Below are 26,388 nucleotides of genomic sequence, written 5' to 3'. Positions count from 1 at the left end.
TAGCAACATTACTCAAATCAATCAATCAAAATTTATTTATAAAGCGCTTTTTACAACAGCAGTTGTCACAAAGTGCTTTACAGAGACACCCGGCCTTAAACCCCAAGGAGCAAACAACAGTAGTGTTGAATTTCAGTGGCTAGGAAAAACTCCCTAAGAAGGTCGAATTTTAGGAAGAAACCTAGAGAGGACCCAGGCTCAGAGGGGTGACCAGTCCTCTTCTGGCTGTGCCGGGTGAGATATTAAGAGTCCAATTGGAATAATAAATAAATTTCTCTTGGCTAAATCCAGAGTATATTTGATTTTAGACTAGGTCAGAAGTATGACCAGGTGGACAAGGACAGGAACAGCAACGGTCCCCCCAAACCAGGTAATCCGCAGGTGTGGACCAGGACCTCATCTCCTTCTAAAATTTAAAATTGGAGGAAACTGAGAAAAGTTAGTAGTACATCCCTCATGTCCCCCAGCACAATAATATAGCAGCGTAACACCTTGGAAACTGAGACGGGGGGCAGCGTCAGTCCAACTTCCTCAATACCTGAACAAAACACGCACGGCAACACACGCACGGCAACACACACACGGCAACACACACACGGCAACACAGGAGCAACATCACAGGAGCACGTTTTCATGATAAAGGATGGTTCTTTGCCTCTGTAGGAGAGGAGGGACTGATTACTGTCTGTCTCTCCCTGTTAATAACTCATCCTCACCCGTCCGCAACTGTTAATAACTCATCCTCACCTGTCCGCAGCTGTTAATAACTCATCCTCACCTGTCCGCAACTGTTAATAACTCATCTTCACCCGTCCGCAACTGTTAATAACTCATCTTCACCCGCCCGCAACTGTTAATAACTCATCCTCACCTGTCCGCAACTGTTAATAACTCATCTTCACCCGTCCGCAACTGTTAATAACTCATCTTCACCCGTCCGCAACTGTTAATAACTCATCTTCACCCGTCCGCAACTGTTAATAACTCATCCTCACCCGTCCGCAACTGTTAATAACTCATCCTCACCTGTCCGCAACTGTTAATAACTCATCCTCACCCGTCCGCAACTGTTAATAACTCATCCTCACCCACCCAATTATTTTTAATGAAGAGGAAATGAGGCCAGCACACATTGCTAACATGAACATGTAGAATCTACACTGTAAAAGCCTGGTTCCCTTACAGTTGAGCACAAGGTCTTACGCTGCTATACTATTGTGCTGGGGGATTGGGTCAGTTCTCCTTCCCCACTAAGTTCTCCTTCTCCACTATAAATCGTTGTTGATATGATGAATGCACTTTCTAACTTTTCTCAGTCTCCTCCAGTTTTAAACTTTAGGAGGACATGAGGTCCTGGTCCACACCTGCGGAGTACCTGGTTTGGGGGGCCCGTTGCTGTCCCTGTCCTAGTCCATCTGGTCATACTTTTGACCTAGTCTAAAATCAAATAGTCTCTGGATTTAGCCCAGAGAAATGTATTCATTATTCCAATTGGACTCTTAATAGCTCACCCGGCACAGCCAGAAGAGGACTGGTCACCCCTCTGAGCCTGGGTCCTCTCTAGGTTTCTTCCTAAAATTCAACCTTCTTAGGGAGTTTTTCCTAGCCACTGAAATTCAACACTACTGTTGTTTGCTCCTTGGGGTTTAAGGCCGGGTGTCTCTGTAAAAGCACTTTGTGACAACTGCTGTTGTAAAAAGGGCTTTATAAATACATTTGATTGATTGATTGATTGATTGATTGATTGATTGAGCACTGAGAAGGAATGGTTTGCAGCTTTCCCCAGGCCTGATAAGAAGAGCAAAGCCACTTTGTGGTGGCTTCTGAAAATTTTATGACTTTCCCCCAATCACATATGTTACAGCTAAACATTGTCTACTCATGTTCAACAGCTCTACTCAGCAGAATAGAAACCATCCTCAATGTTCTGTCTCCACTGTCATGAATAGAAACCATCCTCAACATTCTGTCTCCACTGTCATGATGAATAGAAACCATCCTCAACGTTCTGTCTCCACTGTCATGATGAATAGAAACCATCCTCAACGTTCTGTCTCCACTGTCATGATGAATAGAAATCATCCTCAACGTTCTGTTTCCACTTTCATGATGAATGGAAATCATCCTCAACATTCTCTAACCTGCGTGAAGTTGGACCCCCATCCAACACAAAACTTCTGCAAAATAGGCTTAATGGTTTGTGCTGGCTTGTGCCTTCAAAAAAAATGTTGTGCAGCTGTAATTTTGTAGATATTAAATTAATTTGTATAGGTCATTCTGGGGTCACTCAGCCCCCCAACATACTCCAAAATCAAACAAAATAGTCTTGTTTTTTTGTGCTTCATTTGTGCCTTTAAAAGTTTTGTTTGTGCTGTCTCAGTGTTTTGTATATTAAACAAACGTTTAATTTTAAGTTATGACGTCACTCTGCCCCCCAACATGCTCCACATTGACTCAAAATAGAATCAATCATTTGTGCTGGTTTGTGCAGTTTTTGGTACATAACCTACTTTTCTACTGGATAGGTCATTGGCTTTACTGTCTCTCCACTATAGCGCTGTCATTAAATCTTCAGCTGTATCCATAAGAAAGGCAGTTGCAAAAACTATACTTTTTCCAGAACAAATGGAGCACATGATTGAGCCTGTTTCAGTGAATTTGACCTATAAAACATTCTTTAATATCAAACAAATGACAGCAGCAAAAACAACTATTTTAACAGCACAAACAATGAAGCCCATTTTGCTGAAGTTTTGCATTGGGTGTGGTGCCAAGTTCACACAGGTCGTTCTCTGGCTTCACTGTCATTATGAATAGTAAGCCAGTAAATTATAAAACTGCAAGCTATTGTAATAAAATTATTGCTCAATGAATTGTGACAGACCTAGATTTAGCACACAGGTTTTGTTCCGTGTTCACAGATTGGTTCTAGCATGGCTCTCTTTTGTGGGATTGCGATCTCTCCAGGACGCTTTCTAAAGTCTGTCTGTCTGGAACACATGCAGGGAGTGGTCCCTTCCTGTCTGCCAGACCAACTGGCTCTACTCTGTCTGTTCCAGCTAGGCTGATAGAGGAAGTAATACAGCTGGTGGATGATGACAGATGGGAGGAGAGGGCAGCTAATGGATGAAGGGATGAGTGAGGGAGCAGAGGTAGAGACCCAGAGGAACGGGGGGGGGGGGGGGGGGGCTAGCCTAGCAAACAAACACCCAGCGTCCAGTCTGTCTTTGGTCTCCTGTATGAAGAGGAGCAGAGCTCTACCAGAGATGGAGAGGCTGGACTCAGTCAGATCAATTACTACTGCAGAGGCTTTCTTCCTCTGGGAGGTGTAATATGTTGTAGGGGTAAGGAATCAGGGGGTGTGTGCGCACCCTTGTGTAGCGTATGAAAAAATATTCGTATTACGCGCACTTTTACATAACACACACGTGACGCCCAGCGATCATAACAATATTTGCGTTTTTAAATAAATTGTGTATAGCACGCACCTGCAGATAACGCAGTTTTATGGGAGCACAGTTGGTAAGAATGGGTATAATGTGCACGTTATATTCACAAATACGGTAGTACTGGTGCAATGGGACCATTCACCTGTAATGTAGAACCGGTCCGCTGTATTGTAGAACCGTTCTTCTGTATTGTAGAACCGTTCTGCTGTATTGTAGAACCATTCTGCTGTAATGTAGAACTGTTCTGTTGTAATGTAGAACCTTTCTGCTGTAATGTAGAACCGTTCTGCTGTATTGTAGAACCATTTCAGCCTGCTGTGCTTACACCCTAACCTCTGACCTTATGATGTCATTGTCCACAGACCCGCAGCCAGTGTATCGGGAGGAGACCATCGTGATCGCCCTGGCGTCTGTCTCCATAGTAGCGGTGTTAATGGTGGCGCTGTTCTGTGGGTACAGGATGATGAGTGGGGACAGGAAACAGGGACTACACAACATGGACATGATGGAGGCAGCAGCCTCAGAGCCCAACCTCCACCTTGACAGCCTTAAACTACTAGAGGTGAGTAGGGGTGTAGTGTGATTGGAGTAGTGGTGGTTTGGTATGGGTTTAGTATTATTAGTGGTGTAATATGGGTGTTGATGCAGTATTAGTAGAGTAGTAGTATGTGGTATATTAGTAGTAGTGTAGCAGGAAGGGTTTATAGTAGGGCTGTAGTATTATGGGTGTAGTAGGTGTATTAGTATTAGAGTAGTAGGGGTGTAGTAGTATTGGTAGTGTAGTAGGGGCCTAGTATCTGTGTAATAATAATAGGAGTCTAGTAGGGGTGTATTAGTATTAGAATAGTAGGGGTGTGGTAGTAGTTGTATAGTTTGGGTGTAGTAGTCTGAGTCTGTCTGTCATTAAAACACTATCTGCTGCTGTTCATGTGTATCATTGACCTAGTCTTGTTCTTTCGGTCTGTCTCCTTCTCTATTTCTCTTTCTCTATCTGTCTCTCATTCTCCCTCTCTCTCATTCTCCCTGTATTTGTCTCTCATTCTCCCTGTATTTCTCCCTCTATTTCTCTCATTCTCCCTCTATTTGTCTCTCATTCTTCCTCTATTTCTTTCCCTCTATTTGTCTCTCATTCTTCCTCTATTTCTTTCCCTCTATTTGTCTCTCATTCTCCCTCTATTTCTTTCCCTCTATTTGTCTCTCATTCTTCCTCTATTTCTTTCCCTCTATTTGTCTCTCATTCTCCCTCTATTTCTTTCTTTCTCTCTTGTTCTCCCTCTTTCTCCCAGTTGATTGGCAGAGGACGATATGGCTCGGTCTATAAGGGTTCGTTAGATGAGCGTCCGGTGGCAGTCAAGGTGTTCACCTACCAGAACCGGCAGAACTTTGTCAACGAGCGTGCTATCTACCGCATCCCCCTGTTAGAGCACGAGAACATCGCCCGGTTTATCGCAGGAGATGAGAGACTAACACCCGACGGACGCATGGAGTATCTGCTGCTCATGGAGTATTACTCTCGCGTAAGAACCTTCTACGGTTTCTTTGCTGTACTAGGTTAAATTGGGGTTCTACTGGTTACATGGAGCAGGGGAGGCCATGCGGTTACATGGAGCAGGGGAGGCCATGCGGTTACATGGAGCAGGGGAGGCCATGCGGTTACATGGAGCAGGGGAGGCCATGCGGTTACATGGAGCAGGGGAGGCCATGCGGTTACAAAGGAGCAGGGGAGGCCATGCGGTTACAAAGGAGCAGGGGAGGCCATGCGGTTACAAAGGAGCAGGGGAGGCCATGCGGTTACAAAGGAGCAGGGGAGGCCATGCGGTTACAAAGGAGCAGGGGAGGCCATGCGGTTACAAAGGAGCAGGGGAGGCCATGCGGTTACAAAGGAGCAGGGGAGGCCATGCGGTTACAAAGGAGCAGGGGAGGCCATGCGGTTACAAAGGAGCAGGGGAGGCCATGCGGTTACATGGAGCAGGGGAGGCCATGCGGTTACATGGAGCAGGGGAGGCCATGCGGTTACATGGAGCAGGGGAGGCCATGCGGTTACATGGAGCAGGGGAGGCCATGCGGTTACAAAGGAGCAGGGGAGGCCATGCGGTTACAAAGGAGCAGGGGAGGCCATGCGGTTACAAAGGAGCAGGGGAGGCCATGCGGTTACAAAGGAGCAGGGGAGGCCATGCGGTTACAAAGGAGCAGGGGAGGCCATGCGGTTACAAAGGAGCAGGGGAGGCCATGCGGTTACATGGAGCAGGGGAGGCCATGCGGTTACATGGAGCAGGGGAGGCCATGCGGTTACATGGAGCAGGGGAGGCCATGCGGTTACATGGAGCAGGGGAGGCCATGCGGTTACATGAGACTCCTGGGGTCTAGCGGAATAGTACTGCAGCAAGACTTTTTAACCTCTCTTCCCCTCCCATCAATCCTTTTGACATTTGCACAGAATAGAAGTTTCAGATTATCTTTGACTTCGCATCCCACTGCTGGCTGGTCCCTGAAGTGGAACAGGGTGGGTCCTGGCTGGTCCCTGAAGTGGAACAGGGTGGGTCCTGGCTGGTCCCTGAAGTGGAACAGGGTGGGTCCTGGCTGGTCCCTGAAGTGGAACAGGGTGGGTCCTGGCTGGTCCCTGCAGTGGAACAGGGTGGGTCCTGGCTGGTCCCTGCAGTGGAACAGGGTGGGTCCTGGCTGGTCCCTGCAGTGGAACAGGGTGGGTCCTGGCTGGTCCCTGCAGTGGAACAGGGTGGGTCCTGGCTGGTCCCTGCAGTGGAACAGGGTGGGTCCTGGCTGGTCCCTGCAGTGGAACAGGGTGGGTCCTGGCTGGTCCCTGCAGTGGAACAGGGTGAGTCCTGGATGAGAGACCAAATGCTGCAGGAAGTGGGTGTTGAAGTGTCAGGATGGGATCTGTCATTGCTCTGCGTAGGGTGTCGTCTGTCAAGTGGGGTGCTACGAATAAAAATGTGTTCTCAATCAGCTCGTTGAATAACCTAAAACCAATGAACACTGTAGTTATCGACATACTGTAGGGAGTAATGTTATGTGGGATGCATGTAGTCAGCGCAGCTGTCTTAGACTATTATGGTAGTTGTAATATACACATTACAGGACTTTAACGCTGGTCCTGGACCACTAAGAAAGCAGTGGGACCAGGAGTATGTAGACTGCGCTTGTCTATTGGATGAGTGAAATAAATCCTTATAAGGCACCAGTTACAGAGATTGCATGGGCCAAACAAATTCAGCTACAATTTGGTAGCTCCTAAAATCTATTTTTCTGGGACATGGTGTAGCTGGTCGATCTAGATCCAATGGCACTGGAAGGGTGACCCTCATTGCAGCATGACCACCTTGTTATTCCTGTTTCCTATTGGTTAATGGATCCCGTCCTCTCCGCTGCGGCAATCTGTAATTGGATGTACTGTACTGGACGTATTGGATTTGCAATCAGTGATGTATGTTGCTCTGGACAGGAATATCAGCTGAATTACAAAAATGTAACAATGCAAATAATGTTTGTTCTAGTTTCACTAGAATAGATGATCCCCTGCATCTGAGACTTTGTCATCTCCAGATTAGTATTGATTTGTTATCAGAGCCAGAGTATCGTGTCAACACACATTTCTGGACATTATTCGGGGTGGATTTCCAGCTAGAGTCATCTAGAGTTTCTCTTTTTTGGTACATCTTGTTCTGTCTTTCTTCCTCTGTGTCTGTATTTCGTCCTCTGTTTCTCTTTGTCTTTCTTACAGTAATTCAATTCCAATAAACTTTATTTGCACAGGAAATATGTACATTGATACAAGTGAGCAAAATATAAACAACTGATGGTGATTCAGAGAACATTCCAAACATTACTAAACATTATCAAGCATTATCACCCGTCTGTATCTCAGCCCGTAGCCTGGGATTGTCAGTGTGCTGACCCAACACCCCTGATGAACAGAACCCCAGAACTGCAATGGTCAAGTAGGGGCTTATGAGGTCATCGCTGTAACGCACGCTCTAAATCACGCTGGTTAGGGTCATGGGGTTGCTGTCATAGGTAATGTTGTCACGTAAGGTGGAGCAATGGATTCAATTGGTTTAATATAAAATAATTTGTTTTGTTTTTCTGAACTGGCTTTCCAGTATTACTTAAAGTATTTAAAATGTTTTAAATAATCTGTTATGAGATGTGACCGGTTAGGTGTCATAGCAGAATATGTAAACAGTGAGGACAAACAATTGTGTAGGTTAAATTAACATTGGTGTCTGTCACACATTCACTGGTTCACCTTTGTGGCAGAATAGCTGGCATTCTGCTGCTGTGATTGTTCGTCATCTAACTGATGGTTTGCCAACATTATATTTGTTTTTGAATTATTTATGGGTTTGAGACTTGGTGTCTGTTATATGGTTTTACATTTGGCAGAAAGTGCAGCTCCATTTCCATCTCTTATGAGCATAGTGGCGTCTCTCTGTGTCCCATGGTGGCGTCTCTCTCTGTGTCCCATGGTGGCGTCTCTCTCTGTGTCCCATGGTGGCGTCTCTCTGTGTCCCATGGTGGCGTCTCTCTCTGTGTCCCATGGTGGCGTCTCTCTCTGTGTCCCATGGTGGCGTCTCTCTCTGTGTCCCATGGTGGCGTCTCTCTCTGTGTCCCATGGTGGCGTCTCTCTCTGTGTCCCATGGTGGCGTCTCTTAGTAGCATGTACAGACACGGTCTCTCTCTCTCTCTCTCTTTCTAGATAATGTTTTTGGAACCCTGCTGTGTGTATAAGGGTGGCGTCTTAAATTCTGCTTCCTGTCTGCAGCATATACACACACACACATACATACACACACACACATACATACACAAACACACACACACACACATACCATTGTGTAAAATGTTTGTTTTCCGTCAACCCACAGAATAGCATTCCTAACCCCCCAACATGTAATTATTAGTTTGTCTGACTGTGTCTGTGCCTGCCTGTCTCACTGTCTGCCTGCCTGTCTCTCTGCCTGCCTGCCTGTCTGCCTGCCATTACATCATTGTCTCCAATCAGTAATATTAACTAGCAGGGATGTTCTCCTGATTTGGGTTCTGCAGGGTTCTCTGTGTCGGTACCTGAGTCACCAGGCCGGAGACTGGATGAGCTGCTGTCGTCTCACTCACTCTGTGACCAGAGGGCTGGCCTACCTCCACACTGAAATACTGACAGCAGGTACAAATCTCTCAAACACACACACACCCACACACTCCCTGTCCTCACTCTTTGATTGTGTTAACAGTACATGCTCAGACAGCTTCAGTGAAAAAACAACACAATTCACATCCAGTCCAAAATCCCTGAGAAGGATGTTACTTCCTTCTTGTATGTGTGTTTATCTATTATAGTTATATATATATGTATATGTATATGTATGTATATATATATATGTATATATATATATATATATATATATGTATATGTGTATGTATGTATATGTGTGTGTATATATATATATGTATGTATGTATGTATGTATGTATGTGTGTATATATATATGTATATATATATATATGTGTGTGTGTGTGTATATGTTGTCTTCTATGGTGTGTTTTTGTGTGTGTGTGTGTGTATGTGTATGTGTGTATGTACACTCACCTAAAGGATTATTAGGAACATCTGTTCAATTTCTCATTAATGCAAATAACTAATCAACCAATCACATGGCAGTTGCTTCAGTGCATTTAGGGGTGTGGTCCTGGTCAAGACAATCTCCTGAACTCCTGAAGCAATTTTGAGCGTGGCATGGTTGTTGGTGCCAGACGGGCCGGTCTGAGTATTTCACAATCTGCTCAGTTACTGGGATTTTCACGCACAACCATTTCTAGGGTTTACAAAGAATGGTCTGAAAAGGGAAAAACATTCAGTATGCGGCAGTCCTGTGTGCGAAAATGCCTTGTTGATGCTAGAGGTCAGAGGAGAATGGGCCGACTGATTCAAGCAGATAGAAAAGCAACTGAAATAACCACTCGTTACAACCGAGGTATGCAGCAAAGCATTTGTGAAGCCACAACACGCACAACCTTGAGGCGGATGGGCTACAACAGCAGAAGACCCCACCGGGTACCACTCATCTCCACTACAAATAGGAAAAAGAGGCTACAATTTGCATGAGCTCACCAAAATTGGACAGTTGAAGACTGGAAGAATGTTGCCTGGTCTGATGAGTCTCGATTTCTGTTGAGACATTCAGATGGTAGAGTCAGAATTTGGCGTAAACAGAATGAGAACATGGATCCATCATGCCTTGTTACCACTGTGCAGGCTGGTGGTGGTGGTGTAATGGTGTGGGGGATGTTTTCTTGGCACACTTTAGGCCCCTTAGTGCCAATTGGGCATCGTTTAAATGCCACGGCCTACCTGAGCATTGTTTCTGACCATGTCCATCCCTTTATGACCACCATGTACCCATCCTCTGATGGCTACTTCCAGCAGGATAATACACCATGTCACAAAGCTTGAATCATTTCAAATTGGTTTCTTGAACATGACAATGAGTTCACTGTACTGAAATGGCCCCCACAGTCACCAGATCTCAACCCAATAGAGCATCTTTGGGATGTGGTGGAACGGGAGCTTCGTGCCCTGGATGTGCATCCCACAAATCTCCATCAACTGCAAGATGCTATTCTATCAATATGGGCCAACATTTCTAAAGAATGCTTTCAGCACCTTGTTGAATCAATGCCACGTAGAATTAAGGCAGTTCTGAAGGCGAAAGGGGGTCAAACACAGTATTAGTATGGTGTTTCTAATAATCCTTTATATATATATATATATATATATATGTGTATGTATGTATGTATGTATGTATGTGTGTGTGTGTGTGTGTGTGTGTGTGTGTGTGTGTATATATATGTATACACACACACACATATATACAGTGGGGAGAACAAGTATTTGATATACTGCAGATTTTGCAGGTTCTCCTACTTACAAAGTATGTAGGGGTCTGTAATTTTTATCATAGGTACTAGAGATGGAATCGAAAAATCCTGAAAATCCCATTGTATGATTTTTAAATAATTTATTTGCATTTTATTGCATGACATAAGTATTTGATCACCTACCAACCAGTAAGAATTCCGGCTCTCACAGACCTGTTAGTTTTGCTTTAAGAAGCCCTCCTGTTCTCCACTCATTACCTGTAGTAACTGCACCTGTTTAAACTTGTTACCTGTATAAATGACACCTGTCCACACACTCAATCAGACAGACTCCAACTCCTTAGTTAGATTCCGTCTCTCATAGTTGAAGTGTACCTATGATAAAAAATTACAGACCTCTACATGCTTTGTAAGTAGGAAACACTGCAGATTTTGCAGGTTATCAAATACTTGTTCTCCCCACTGTATAAACAGGTGCTGGTCATAAAATTAGAATATCATCAAAAAGTTGATTTATATCAGTAATTCCATTCAAAAAGTGAAACTTGTATATTATATTCATTCATTACACACACTGATATTTTTCAAATGTTTATTTCTTATAATTGTGACGATTATAACTGACAACTAATGAAAATCCCAAATTCACTATCTCCGAAAATTTGATTACTTAAGACCAATACAAAAAAATTATTTTTAGAAATGTTGGCCAACTGAAAAGTATGAACATGAAATGAATGAGCATGTACAGCACTCAATACTTAGTTGGGGCTCCTTTTGCCTGAGTTACTGCAGCAATGCGGCGTGGCATGGAGTAAATCAGTCTGTGGCACTGCTCAGGTGTTATGAGAGCCCAGGTTGCTCTGATAGTGGCCTTCAGCTCTTCTGCATTGTTGGGTCTGGCGTATCGCATCTTCCTCTTCACAATACCCCATAGATTTTCTATAGGGTTAAGGTCAGGCGAGTTTGCTGGCCAATTAAGAACAGGGATACCATGGTCCTTAAACCAGGTACTGGTAGCTTTGGCACTGTGTGCAGGTGCCAAGTCCTGTTGGAAAATGAAATCTGCATCTCCATAAAGTTGGTCAGCAGCAGGAAGCATGAAGTGCTCTAAAACTTCCTGGTAGACGGCTGCGTTGACCTTGGACCCCAGAAAACACAGTGGACCAACACCAGCAGATGACATGGCACTCCAAACCATCACTGACTGTGGAAACTTTACACTGGACTTCAAGCAATGTGGATTCTGTGCCTCTTGTCTCTTCCTCCAGACTCTGGGACCTTGATTTCCAAAGGAAATGCTAAATTTACTTTCATCAGAGAACATTACTCGGCAACAGTCCAGTCCTTTTTGTCTTTAACCCAGGCCAGATGCTTCTGATGCTGTGTCTTGTTCAAGAGTGGCTTGACACAAGGAATGCGACAGCTGAAACCCATGTCTTGCAAATGTCTGTGCGTGGTGGTTCTTGAAGCACTGACTCCAGCTGCAGTCCACTCTGTGAATCTCCCCACATATTTGAATGGGTTTTGTTTCACAATCCTCTCCAGGTGCGGTTATCCCTATTGCTTGTACACTTTTTCTACCACATCTTTTCCTTCCCTTCGCCTCTCTATTAATGTGCTTGGACACAGAGCTCTGTGAACAGCCAGCCTCTTTAGCTATGACCTTTTGTGTCTTGCCCTCCTTGTGCAAGTGTCAATGGTCGTCTTTTGGACAACTGTCAAGTCAGCAGTCTTCCCCTATGATTGTGTTGCCTACAGAACTAGACTGAGAGACCATTTAAAGGGCCAATTTGGGTTAATTAGCTGATTAGAGTGTGGCACCAGGTGTCTTCAATATTGAACCTTTTCACAATATTCTAATTTTCTGAGATACTGAATTTGTTGTCAGTTATAATCATCAAAATTAAAAGAAATAAACACTTGAAATATATCAGTCTGTGTGTAATCAATGAATATAATATACACATTTCACTTTTTGAATGGAATTACTGAAGATAAAATCAACTTTTTGATGATATTCTTATTTTATGGCCAGCACAGTTTTGCTAATATTTGATTATATCTTTTCATGTGTAACACTGAAGAAATGACACTTTGCTACAATGTAAAGTAGTGAGTGTACAGCTTGTATAACAGGGTAAATTTGCTGTCACCTCAAAATAACTCAACACACAGCCAGTAATCTCTAGACCGCTGGCAACAAACGTGTACTCACTTGTGCGATACTGTATATAACTATGTTATCTTACATTCCCTGCTTCCACTTCATGTATCTGATGTTTACTTGTTTCCTCTTTTTTTTTACCGATTGAACTATATCTTGAACTATATCTTATATACAGTGGCTCTCAAAATTATTCACCCTCTTGGATTTTCCCGTATATTATTGTGTTACATCATAATCAAAATGGTTTTAACCAGGGGTTTTTGCCCCTGATCAGCACAAAAGCATGTCCTTCTCTTTGTCTCTCTGTCCTCTTTGCTACGCTTTCCTTCTTTTTGTCTCCCTTTCTTCATCTCCTAACCCCTTGTATTAGATAGTCCTCAATGTCCTTTTCCTAATCGGAATTCAGGGAGAAGGAGGGATGGGTGTAGAGGATGGGGCCATGCTGAAGTGATGCTGAAGGATGGAACATTGTATCAGAGTGCCCCCTGGTGGACATGTTGATTAACTACTCCAGTTTCTCCACTCAGCGGGTCTCTAATTACCTCCTATCCAACAGATGTTGAATGGGCTTACCCTGGGGTGGTGTTGATGAGGATCTACATCAGAGTTGGGGCTTTGCTCTGTGTATTAATAGCTGCTATTTCCAGACGGCACTGTGGTTGTTTATCTATATATTTATACTATAATAGTGTTCATGTCAGAGATTCCTGCTTTATTCATATATAAACTGTTAGGATGTTGTGACATTTAATGCAAACAACTTATTTTTTCCCCTCCCTCCCTCCCCATCCTTCCTTCTCTCCAACCTCACACCCCCTCCTTTTCAGTCAGAGATTCCTGCTTTATTCATATATAAACTGTTAGGATGTTGTGACATTTAATGCAAACAAACTTATTTTTCCCCTCCCTCCCTCCCCATCCTTCCTTCTCTCCAACCTCACACCCCCTCCTTTTCTGCCCCCCCCCCCCCCCCCCCCCACCCCCGTACTCCAGACATCTACAAGCCTGCGGTCTCTCACCGAGACCTAAACAGCCGGAATATTCTGGTGAAGAACGATGGGACCTGTGTGATCAGTGACTTTGGCCTGTCCATGAAGCTGACAGGGAACCGACTGGTCAGGCCTGGAGAGGAGGACAACGCTGCCATCAGCGAGGTAACCTCTGAACGTTACCACTTAACCTTTGACACAAAGTACTGAGAAAGAAATAACGCGGGGTGTATGGAGATTGAATACCTGCGGAGAAAGCTCATTTCGGCCGCCTGTATCCGGGATCTTGTCCTTTCGGTCATGACCCAAAGCTCATGACCATAGGTGAGAGTAGGAACGTAGATTGACCGGTAATCGAGAGCTTCGCCTTGCGGCTCAGCTCTTTCTTCACCACGACAGACCGATACATCGACCGCATTACTGCAGAAGCTGCACCGATCCGTCTGTCAATCTCCCGTTCCATCCTTCCCTCACTCGTGAACAGGACCCCTAGATACTTAAACTCCTCCACTTGAGGCAGGCACTCTCCACCAACCTGAAGTGAGCAAGCCACCCTTTTCCGACTGATTGTAAACCATCATTCGTATATACACAGCATTAAACCCTCAAATGCTTAGTTGGAAACGTAAAACAAAATGCACAAATGGAAGTCACTATCCACAAACAAACACTTCCTGACTCATATTTCTGAAATCGCATTGGCATTAATGCAAACAGTTTTGTCAATCAACACTTTTCTGTTAGAATTCATCCTGTTGTGTGCGTGGATTGTTTTACATTTGTGCACAGAATTTTGGAAGTTACATTCCGAGTTTAGGTCATAGGTCAGTGATCGACAAATGTGAGTGAGACCACTAGTCGACGCTAGTGACTTCCAGCCAATCACCTAAGCACACAGTGATGATGTCGTCTACTTTTCAGTTTCAGCAAAGATGCAACCAACGGTGTTGCTTTGTTTAATCAAGTGTTGAACTGACTAACGTTTCTTATTCCCTTTACTTCCACCACAAATGGCATCTGTGAACTCTATGGCTTGTATTAGCCAGTAATAGACCTACTAGTATCTACTTATTACTTGGAATAGTCTAAATTATTTTTTACTTCTAGCGAGACTGAAGATGAACTTCACACTGCCAAAGCAATTTAATTTCATGGCACAATGTTCGTTTTTCTTTCATGAATGACATTGATGCATACATATGAATGCTTATAACAGTGACATTGTCTTCCTCCAGGTGGGGACCATCCGTTACATGGCTCCAGAGGTCCTGGAGGGGGCGGTCAACCTCAGGGACTGTGAGTCCGCTCTGAAGCAGGTGGACATGTACTCCCTCGGCCTCGTCTACTGGGAGACCTTCATGAGATGTACCGACCTCTTCCCAGGTAATAACCCCTGACCTCTAACCCTGGGAGACCTTCATGAGATGTACCGACCTCTTCCCAGGTAATAACCCCTGACCTCTAACCCTGGGAGACCTTCATGAGGTGTACCGACCTCTTCCCAGGTAATAACCCCTGACCTCTAACCCTGGGAGACCTTCATGAGGTGTACCGACCTCTTCCCAGGTAATAACCCCTGACCTCTAACCCTGGGAGACATTCATGAGTTGTACCATCCACTTTCCAGTTAAAGCAATCTACAACCTGACCTCTGACCCCTAACCCTGGACCTCTTCCCAGACCCTGCTGTGTGTGTGGTCTAGTGGTGCCGCGATATACCGGTACTGACGATAACTGTGATATTTAAAAATGTAATATTGACATCATGTTAATAATACACATGATAATATCGTATTCACTAGGTGAAAACTCCTCTCGGTTGTTCAATACCTTATTCATGTCACATGTAGACAAATGGTGTTTAAAGGAGACTGGACCTACGCACTGGTGTCAACTCGAAATCAACTCGTTAGCCCCACTAGAACCCTGGGAGAGATTTTAGTAGCCGTTTTAGTAGCCCATTCACATGGGAAAAAGGACATTGTTCCAATCTTCCAAAAACTCCTCTCGGATTTTCCATGGTTTATTCATGGCCAAACTATGATTTGCTTAAACTACGAGTCTGGACCTACACACTGGACCTACACACTGGACCTACACACTGGACCTACACACTGGACCTACACACTGGACCTACACACTGGACCTATACACTAGTGTTGCATTAAGGACTTTTGTTGCCTATTCACTTGGTGAAAATGTTTTGTATTTTTCCCGAAACTCCTCTGGGTGTTAGGCCTTGTGGATCTTTTGTTTATCAAAGGCCTTTTCACTATAAGTGTAATGGTTCCAGACTCTCCACCGCCATACATTCTTATTTTGAGTGTAATTAATTTGCCAAAAAAGAGAATAAAGCACATCAAACAAAGTTGAAGATGATTTTGACTGACAGCATTTTTTTCTTTCAATATTGTTACCAGGAATTATTTTGGCCACAATAACCGTGTAGTGAAAATGTGATATAATGACAGTTCTAGTGTGGTCTAGTTCTGTCTTAATGAAGACCTTCGTGTTGACACACTGCTGTATCCATCACCACGCTGTCTGTCTACCAGGAGAGGCGGTGCCTGAATACCAGATGGCGTTCCAGGCTGAGGCTGGGAACCACCCGTCCTTCGAGGACATGCAGGTCCTGGTGTCCAGAGAGAAGGAGAGACCCAAGTTCCCTGAGGCCTGGAAGGAGAACAGCCTGGTAAATCCTTATCTTGTCACCTCAGGGTGTGTTAGTTGCTCTCCTCTCCCAGTTGCTCCCTGTGGAGGAGGATGAGTCTGAATCCATAGAGATGGAGATGGTGGAGTCTGGTTGTGTGTCCCCCAGGCCCCCGGAAGGAGCAGTTGTTGTAAGGCGTGTGTGTGTTTGGTAAGGTGTGTGTTGTGTGTCTCCGTCCTCCAGGCGGTGCGCTCCCTGAAGGAGACCATGGAGGACTGCTGGGACCAGGACGCTGAGGCTCGTCTGACAGCTCAATGTGCAGAGGAGCGCATGGCGGAGCTCCTGCTGATCTGGGATCGGAACAAACCTGTCAGTCCTACTGTCAACCCCATGACCACTGCACTGCAGAACCCCATGACCACTGCACTGCAGAACCCCATGACCACTGCACTGCAGAACCCCATGACCACTGCGCTGCAGAACGAGAGGTACGTACACCCGCTGAACAGTAGACCTACCAGTGTTGAGTAGGTTCAGCTGGTCACGTTCTTCAGGTCAGTTGTGCCTCTGGTCACCTTATGTCAATAGTAAAGTCATTCAAATAGTTTGAGTCGCTCTTTGGGTGAAAGGTTGCTTTTCATGACAGTTTACCATATTCTCTGACTTTCGACCTTCTCCCTTCCTGTAACAGGAACCTGTCCCACAGTCGCAGGCCCCCAAAAGTCACCCCCTACCCAGACTACTCCTACATCGAGGACCATGAGGGCCATTTGGTGAAGAACCTCCCAGGTGGGGCCACCTCCAGCAGCGCACCTGGGGGATCTGGCACCGGCCCGGCGGGCCCTGAGAAGAATCGGAACTCCATCAACTACGACCGCCAGCAGGCTCAGGCTCGGCTGCCCAGCCCGGAGAGCAGCGGGGCTAGCCTCTCAACCACCACAGGGTTGACGCCTAACACCGTCATGACCACCATATCAGAGTCCGGGCACGGGGAGGACTCCTCTGGAATGCTGGGTAATAATATCCATAATGACATTGTTTATTAAACGGCTAGAATCATGTGTCTTTGTGTCAATTGGTACCAACATGCACTAGGCAGGGTGCCATTTGGGACGGTGAAATCATAGATGTTTTCCAGGTAAGTTTGTATAATAAGGTAGTGTCTGTGTCTTCCCCATCAGGTGGTGCTGTGATAATGCCCGTATGTCTGCAGCTGACCCAGGAGGACTTTGAGACCACCAAGCTGGACCCCAAGGAGGTCTGGTCCATTTTAACACATATGACCGTTTCGAAACAAATTTCTACCCAATGAATAACTCCTCAATGTTAATATGATGTATTTCCACTAGTGATGTCTGTCTGGTTAAGGCTGACTGATAGAATTCAGTATTCCCTTTGACCTCTGACTTTTGCTAATGTGGAGGTACAGTAGTTGTTTTTCAAGGCGCGTTGTGTGTGTTGGGGTCACAGGTCGACAAGAACCTGAAAGAGTCCTCTGACGAGAACCTGATGGAGCACAGCCAGAAGCAGTTCTCTGCTCCGGACCCCCTGAGCTCGGGGTCGTCCTCCCTGCTGTACCCCCTCATCAAGCTGGCTTCGGAGGTGACAGGGGCCAGTGCTGTGGGGGACCCTCCCACTGCCGCGTTCCCTTTGCCCAAGCAGCAGAACCTCCCCAAGCGGCCCACCACCCTGCCCCTCAACACCAAGACCAAGGAGGGCTCGGAGTCCTCGCGGCTCAAGTTTGGGAAGCACAAGTCCAACCTGAAGCAGGTGGAGACGGGCGTGGCCAAGATGAACACTGTTGCCACGGCAGCCGAGCCACACCTGGTAACCATCACCAGCAATGGAATGTCTGGGGTCGTTGGCGGGAACGGGGTACGCAGTGGAGTGGGCACGCTGGTGGTTAACGGTTACCTGAATGGGGGCGTGGCCTCCTCCTCAGGAGGTGGGGCTCCTTTTGGGACCACCAATCCAGCGGGCCCTCAGAGTGAGGTGGGAGGAGCAACATCCCTGTTGCAGAGCCAGCTGAGTGGAGAAGACAGCCGACTCACCCTGAACCCCAGCCCCGACGAACACGAGCCCCTCCTGAGGAAGGAGCCGCCGGCTGCACGTCACCAGAGACCCGGCAGTCACCTGGCAACGCGTCCCAACTCCAACAACAACAACAACAGCCTGGTGGGGGTGGCTCCGCCTGCCAGGGGGATCGTGGGTCCTCCTGTTGAGGGCCGATCTGCACCCTTTATTGCAGCCCCTCTACATGTCTCTACTCTAACTACCCCATCACCTGGAACTGTCTCACTGTCTACCCCCTCACTTGGACCTGTCTCACTGTCTGTCCCATCACCTGGACCTGTCTCACTGTCTGTCCCCGCACCTGAACCTGTCTCATTGTCTGTCCCCGCACCTGAACCTGTCTCACTGTCTGTCCCCGCACCTGAACCTGTCTCACTGTCTGTCCCCGCACCTGAACCTGTCTCACTGTCTGTCCCCACACCTAAACCTGTCTCACTGTCTGTCCCCGCACCTAAACCTGTCTCAATGTCTGTCCCCGCACCTGAACCTGTCTCACTGTCTACCCACACACCTGGACCCTTATCTGTCCCCAAAACAACCCCTGCCCCAGTTTCAGCCCCAGTGGCCCAGCAGGAGTCTGCCCAGCTCAGACAGCCCAAACCCAGGCGACCTGAGAGGCCCTGCTCCCTGGACCTGTCTGTTTCCTCCTCACACGACAGCTCTTCAGGTGAGACAAGCCTCTATGTCTCTGTACCTCAGACACCTAGTGCTTCATTTTAGAGTAACCATTACTAGTTGAATGAAGACGGCCAGGACATTGTTTTCTATTACAGTGAATCAGAAATACAGTTGCCCATGTATCATGGGCAGGAATCTGAGAGGCCAGCCCTGAACTGCCCTGAAACAGACCAGCTTGGTGCAGACTAATCAAGGCATGTTTGTCTGTAACAGCCAGAGAGGAAGGCTGTAGCCATAACAGGCTACGCTTGGGAAACCAAGGTTTTGGAAAGGGAAGGAAATTCCACTATGTTGATAAGGATCCGGAGTGTTGTGGTCTGGAGACTAACAACACAAGCAAAGACAAATGGAAGGAGATGTCAGCCTTGAAACTCCGTAACTGGGTCCTGAAATGGCACGCGATCCTCCAGGCAGTTTGGGTTTACAGCCGTGCGCTATGTAGGGCATAAGGTGCCATTTGGGACAGCGTGGTTCTAGATCTGTTTGTTTGGTCTTCTGACAGTGGATTGTTGGCAAGACAGAACAAACAGATGTTGCACCAGGCTTGCCAGGACCTGAAGACAAACAGACCAGAGGATCACAGCCTTTAGTTGCTGGCCAGATCAGCCCTGTTTACAGGCTCTATACAGACACCAGATCAGTCCTGTTTACAGGCTCTATACAGACACCAGATCAGCCCTGTTTACAGGCTCTATACAGACACCAGATCAGCCCTGTTTACAGGCTCTATACAGACACCAGATCAGTCCTGTTTACAGGCTCAACACACACACCAGATCAGCCCTGTTTACAGGCTCTATACAGACACCAGATCAGTCCTGTTTACAGGCTCAACACACACACCAGATCAGCCCTGTTTACAGGCTCTATACAGACACCAGATCAGTCCTTTTTTACAGGCTCTATACAGACACCAGATCAGTCCTGTTTACAGGCTCTATACAGACACCAGATCAGTCCTGTTTACAGGCTCTATACAGACACCAGATCAGTCCTGTTTACAGGCTCAACACAGACACCAGATCAGTCCTGTTTACAGGCTTTAGACACCAGATCAGTAGGACCAGGCGCCACACAGTCAGTCAGCTGACAGAAAAACAGTTAGGAGATTCACACAAACAATGACATACAGTTAGGGAAAATAGTATTAGGTCCCCTGCTGATTTTTTTAATTTTCCCACTGACAAAGAAATGATCAGTCTATAATTTTAATGGTTTGTTTATTTGAACAGTGAGAGACAGAATAACAACAAAAGAAATCCAGATAAATGTTATAATTTGATTTGCATTTTAATGAGTAATATAAGTATTTGATCCCCTCTGCAAAACATAACTTATTACTGGGTGGCAAATCCTTTGTTGGCAATCACAGAGGTCAGATGTTTCTTGTAGTTGGCCACCAGGTTTGCACACATCTCAGGAGGGATTTTGTCCCACTGGTCTTTGCAGATCTTCTCCAAGTCATTAAGGTTTAGAGGCTGATGTTTGGAAACTCAAACGTTCTGCTCCCTCCACAGATGTTCTATGGGATTAAGGTCTGGAGACTGGCTAGGCCACTCCAGGACCTCAAAGTGCTTCTTCTTGAGCCACTCCTTTGTTGCCTTGGCCATGTGTTTTGGGTCACTGTCATGCTGGAATACCCATCCACGATCCATTTTCAATGACCTGGCTGAGGGAAGGGGGTTGTCACCCATGATTTGACGGTACATGGCCCCGTCCATCGTCCCTTTAATGCAGTGAAGTTGTCCTGTCCCCTTAACAGAAAAACAACCCCAAAGCATAATGTTTCCACCTCCATGTTTGATGGTGGGGATGGTGTTCTTGGGGTCATAGGCAGCATTCATCCTTGATTTTGGTCTCATCTGACCACAACACTTTCAACCAGTTCTCCTCTGAATCATTCAGATGTTCATTGGCAAACTTCAGACGGGCCTGTACAGGTGGACCTTTCTAGAGCAGGGGGACCTTGCGGGCGCTGCAGGATTTCAGTCCTTCATGGCGTAGTGTGTTACCAATTGTTTTCTTGGTGATTATGGTCCCAGCTGCCTTGAGATCATTGACAAGATCCTCCTGTGTAGTTCTGGGCTGTTTCCTCACAGTTCTCATGATCATCTAATACTTGTTTCCCTCACTGTAATGCAGGAAAAAAATCATTGTCTGTAAATGTGTCTGATTGGTTAAAGGTCTTTGGAGAACCCCGTCATAAAAGATCTAGAAACTTCTGCCCATGTAATCCATTGAGGAGGCTGGTTGCAGCTCATCTCCCCTGACGTTACGTGTTGCTGAATTCCTCCTTTCCTGTCTCACACGCTTCTCTGAACCAGAATGCGAAACCCTCATCTCAGCTTAATATTACTAAACATCTCTTATTTAATGGCAGGATGCCGATTTTTGTGCTTATTTACTTATGTTCTTATTTCTGTAGTTTAGCCAAACTCTTATCCAGATTAAGAGTTCGGCTATATAATTGATGGCAGACATTCTAGTAGCAATAGTACTTAATTTTTTGTTGTTGCTGGAGGTGAAGTGGGGATGAATCAGCCACTTGGGTCTGGGGTTAGGGCTGGGGTTAGGGTTGGGCTTGGGGCTAGGTGACCATGGTGATATGAGGGCCTGATTGGACATTTGCCAGGACAAGTTAACAGCCCGACTGTTACAATAACTGCCTGGGGGTATTTGGGACCACAGGGAGTCAGGACACCTTTTTAATAAAATATCTGAAATCTGAGAGAAATCCTTTGCAATGGTACATCTCACCAGCCATTAGGGGGCAGTGTTCTGCTACTGAATGCAGAAACAGGCCAGTGTTTTGACAACCGAGTGGCCCATCGCACTTTATAGTGAATAGGATGGTCTAAAGTAGTGTACTATATACAGAATAGGATGGTCTAAAGTTGTGTACTATATACAGAATAGGATGGTCTAAAGTAGTGTACTATATAGGGAATAGGATGGTCTAAAGTAGTGTGCTATATAGGGAATAGGATGGTCTAAAGTAGTGTGCTATATAGGGAATAGGATGGTCTAAAGTAGTGTGCTGTATAGGGAATAGGATGCTCTAAAGTAGTGTACTATATAGGGAATAGGATGGTCTAAAGTAGTGTACTATATAGGGAATAGGATGGTCTAAAGTAGTCTGCTGTATAGGGAATAGGATGGTCTAAAGTAGTCTGCGGTATAGGGAATAGGATGGTCTAAAGTAGTGTACTGTGTAGGGAATAGGATGGTCTAAAGTAGTGTACTGTGTAGGGAATAGGATGGTCTAAAGTAGTGTGCTGTGTAGGGAATAGGATGGTCTAAAGTAGTGTGCTGTATAGGGAATAGGATGGTCTAAAGTAGTGTGCTGTATAGGGAATAGGATGGTCTAAAGTAGTGTGCTGTATAGGGAATAGGATGGTCTAAAGTAGTGTGCTGTATAGGGAATAGGATGGTCTAAAGTAGTGTGCTGTATAGGGAATAGGATGGTCTAAAATAGTGTGCTGTATAGGGAATAGGATGGTCTAAAGTAGTGTGCTGTATAGGGAATGGGATGGTCTAAAGTAGTCTGCTGTATAGGGAATAGGATGGTCTAAAGTAGTCTGCGGTATAGGGAATAGGATGGTCTAAAGTAGTGTACTGTGTAGTGAATAGGATGGTCTAAAGTAGTGTGCTGTATAGGGAATAGGATGGTCTAAAGTAGTGTACTGTGTAGGGAATAGGATGGTCTAAAGTAGTGTGCTGTATAGGGAATAGGATGGTCTAAAGTAGTGATCTGTATAGGGAATAGGATGGTCTAAAGTAGTGTGCTGTATAGGGAATAGGATGGTCTAAAGTAGTGTGCTGTATAGGGAATAGGATGGTCTAAAGTAGTGTGCTGTATAGGGAATAGGATGGTCTAAAGTAGTGTGCTGTATAGGGAATAGGATGGTCTAAAGTAGTCTGCTGTATAGGGAATAGGATGGTCTAAAGTAGTCTGCTGTATAGGGAATAGGATGGTCTAAAGTAGTCTGCTGTATAGGGAATAGGATGGTCTAAAGTAGTGTGCTGTATAGGGAATAGGATGGTCTAAATTAGTGTACTGTATAGGGAATAGGATGGTCTAAAGTAGTGTGCTGTATAGGGAATAGGATGGTCTAAAGTAGTGTGCTGTATAGGGAATAGGATGGTCTAAAATAGTGTGCTGTATAGGGAATAGGATGGTCTAAAGTAGTGTGCTGTATAGGGAATAGGATGGTCTAACGTAGTGTGCTGTATAGGGAATAGGATGGTCTAACGTAGTGTGCTGTATAGGGAATAGGATGGTCTAAAGTAGTGTGCTGTATAGGGAATAGGATGGTCTAACGTAGTGTGCTGTATAGGGAATAGGATGGTCTAAAGTAGTGTGCTATATAGGGAATAGGATGGTCTAAAGTAGTGTGCTGTATAGGGAATAGGATGGTCTAACGTAGTGTGCTGTATAGGGAATAGGATGGTCTAAAGTAGTGTGCTGTATAGGGAATAGGATGGTCTAAAGTAGTGTGCTGTATAGGGAATAGGGCCTTGGTCTGAAGCAGCACACTAGATTAGATTTAGATTAGATTCAGCTTTGTCATTGAACAGTACAAGTACAGCACAACAAAATGCCGTTTGCGTCTAACCAGAAGTACAAATATATGTATGTAAAATAATTAAGTACAAATATATGTATGTACAAGTGGAATAAATAAGTATGCAATGAATACAAATGCATTACATATGGCAAATCTAAATGTGCAGTGGAACATTTGCAGAAAATGTACATGTATTAAGTATAGAGTATGTACAATTATATTGTACATACATTCTACCCTGTTATATTGGGAATGAGGTGGTCTAAAATAGCACATTAAAATGGCATGGTGTAGGGAATTTCGCTGTTAATTGACTTCGATGCACTTGCCACTACTGAGTTGAGTGGTTGTTCCTCCTGGCTCCTGGTAACGGTTGCCTTCTCCATGGTAACGTGGTTTTATTGAGAACCTCTGATGTCACTGATGATCACTGTAGGTGTCGTCAATAGCTCCTGTTTCCTCGTCCCACCAGGTGATTGCTCTTCGCTCGATGGCCAGGGTGGTTCAGGTGAGAAGATCAAGCGTCGCGTCAAGACGCCGTACTCCCTGAAGAGATGGCGACCCTCCACCTGGGTGGTCTCCACGGAGACGCTGGTCGGCGAGGTAAACAACAACAGCGGCGCATCTCGGTCCAAGTCCTCAACCGCTGTGTTCCTGGTGGGGGGCGGGACTACCACCATAACCTCTGACCCAAACATCACCTGCCTGTGAACACTAGCCTCTAGAGGCGTGGCCTGGGAGGGCGTGGCCAGGGAAGTGTTCCACAAGAGCCAGGTGCCCGCCAAATAGCTGACTGCTGAGAACCCAACCCTTTTAACAAATCGTATGTCGCCAAATTCTGTTTTGTATGGCAGTATTTTTTTGCCCTAACCCTATAGTCCCCCTAAATGTCTCCTAGTGAATAAGAACTGTTATTCCAGTTTCAGAAGCGTTGAAGAGTGGGGGAAGTGGAATTTCAGCAGTGTGTACTTCCTGAGTGGACTGGAATTAGTTTTATATTGAAGCCAGCCCTGCTACCTTTACAGTATGTCAGTACAGTGCGTTATCTGTCCTATTTCCAGTCATGTCCGAAAAATAAATGATGTGAATCGGATAAGTGTGATGCTGCAAGAGAACCATTTGGCAAGAAAGGAGCACTTCTAAATTGACGTTATTCTTCTGGATGGTTCTTCTCAATGTTTCTTTCTTTAGAAAACTTACAACAGAAAGTGGCTATGCAGGAGCAACAGGCTTCAAATGCTTCCATAATATATGCTGTTCCATGTACGTTATCATCATGTTGTAAATAGGGCTTTTGAAAACATTTTTAAAAACATTTATTTTTATTGTTGCACTTTTTTTAAAAGGTTGTGATGTTAAACCCCATTGAGATGTGCTTGTCCGGTGACCATGGTATCGAGACAATGGTTTGATCCAACAATCAGAGGTCCCAAATGACATCCCATTCCCTGCAGGGCCACAGGGCTGTGTCAGGTGTAGGTTGCCATAGTGATTCTATGGACTCAGGGTCCATATAAAACTAAATGTTGGCAGTAGAGACAGTGGTCTTGAAGACTAGGTTGGCTGCACTTTGTTTATTTTTTTATATATATTTTCATGCATAGTTCATGTATAATTTTTATGTATTTGTTTAACAACCATCTGTGTATCATATTTCAAAATGTGCAATAGGCTTTAGCTTTGAGGTGCTTTAAAACAATGTTTTTATGTTGTATAATTTGTATGCAGCAGTTATTTTTGTTATTGTAGTTGTAAACAGTGCCCTTATTTTCAGTAGTGATCCTACTTCCTGTCACCCGCCCCTTGAATCAGACGCCTCATCGGACAACAATCCTTTACCTTCTCACTAATCTCATCAAACATGGGAAGGACAAGCAACCGAATCAAACCAGGAAGAATGGGATGCAATAGGACAGTTCTGTGTTTGCATGTCCAATCAGAGAAAGTCATGATGTTAGGTTTCCCAGAAGTGAAGCAAAGTAAGCGATATCTACAGCTTTCAACATGGAGGAATTTGTTCTTTGCAAAAATTTGTTAGTGACAATTTAACTTAATTCTGTGAGCCAAAATGGACATTGGCAGACTAGTCAGACTGCAATGAACACGTTCTTCCCACACTTAATGTATACTGAACTAGAATCTCTACTGTAAACACCTACTTGTGTTTAGCTACATTAGCATTAATACTGAGCACTCCAAAGTAGGGCCGAAAAACAGTTTTTTCTTTTTTTTCTTTATACATTTTCAAGAATCCCATTTAAAAATATAACTTTTTCTCTTCTGTTGACTGAGGTTATTTTTGGGATGCATACTACCTGCCTAAACATCTAATGGATTAGGGAGGACTGGCTCCCCTCCTTGGTGTAAATAATTGTGTATATTTACAGGGCAGTTACACACACACACACACACACACACACACACAACTGTTGAGACTGGACCAAGAACACTGCTACAGTTCTGTAATGTTTATGGCACAGTGATTATACTGTTCACTCTATTACTGTAAATACGGTACTCAGAAAGCATGTAGAAATACTACGGTTATTACTGTAACATCGTCATTTAAGCCTATGAAATAAAATATGTGGATTATTAGACAATGATTTTACTACTTTGGAAGATGAGATTTGACTAGAGTCAACCAAACTATCAACCCTTTCATGCTCATTCTTAGTTGTAAAGATAATTTTGGTCTTACTATTTGAACAACGCGGGTGGGTGATTAAAAATAAAATAAAAACAGTTGTAAAGGTGAGAAAGAAAAAAAGTGAAGTTTGTACAATAAGCACTTTGAAAGTGGAAGAAAATATGCTGTAGTCTGCTGAAAATGTTTACAAATGCAATTAAGATGAAACAAAGCTTGCTGTACAACATTGCATTATATGATCTGTTGATTAAAGATTATATTATTGAACATA

General features: G+C 44.9%; 1 protein-coding gene across 2 annotated transcripts in view; it reads left to right on the top strand.

Annotated features, from left to right (window-relative positions):
• bmpr2b (bone morphogenetic protein receptor, type II b (serine/threonine kinase)) overlaps positions 1-26,388 on the top strand; it is a 58,651-nt gene extending 32,263 nt beyond the window's left edge. For both annotated transcript variants that reach the window (XM_034288813.1, XM_034288814.1), the window contains 11 exons: positions 3,812-4,011; positions 4,736-4,966; positions 8,514-8,628; positions 13,503-13,663; positions 14,734-14,881; positions 16,054-16,190; positions 16,392-16,636; positions 16,840-17,162; positions 17,330-17,406; positions 17,619-18,888; positions 23,940-26,388. In XM_034288813.1, the coding sequence (XP_034144704.1) occupies positions 3,812-4,011; positions 4,736-4,966; positions 8,514-8,628; positions 13,503-13,663; positions 14,734-14,881; positions 16,054-16,190; positions 16,392-16,636; positions 16,840-17,162; positions 17,330-17,406; positions 17,619-18,888; positions 23,940-24,178 (3,146 nt within the window). In that variant the 3' untranslated portion in view covers positions 24,179-26,388. The remainder of the gene's footprint in view (positions 1-3,811; positions 4,012-4,735; positions 4,967-8,513; positions 8,629-13,502; positions 13,664-14,733; positions 14,882-16,053; positions 16,191-16,391; positions 16,637-16,839; positions 17,163-17,329; positions 17,407-17,618; positions 18,889-23,939) is intronic.

The sequence above is a fragment of the Esox lucius genome, chromosome 20 (genome assembly GCF_011004845.1).
Source record: "Esox lucius isolate fEsoLuc1 chromosome 20, fEsoLuc1.pri, whole genome shotgun sequence".
NCBI classification, from domain to species: Eukaryota; Metazoa; Chordata; class Actinopteri; order Esociformes; family Esocidae; genus Esox; species Esox lucius.
This window is presented reverse-complemented; position numbering and strand designations above follow the sequence as displayed.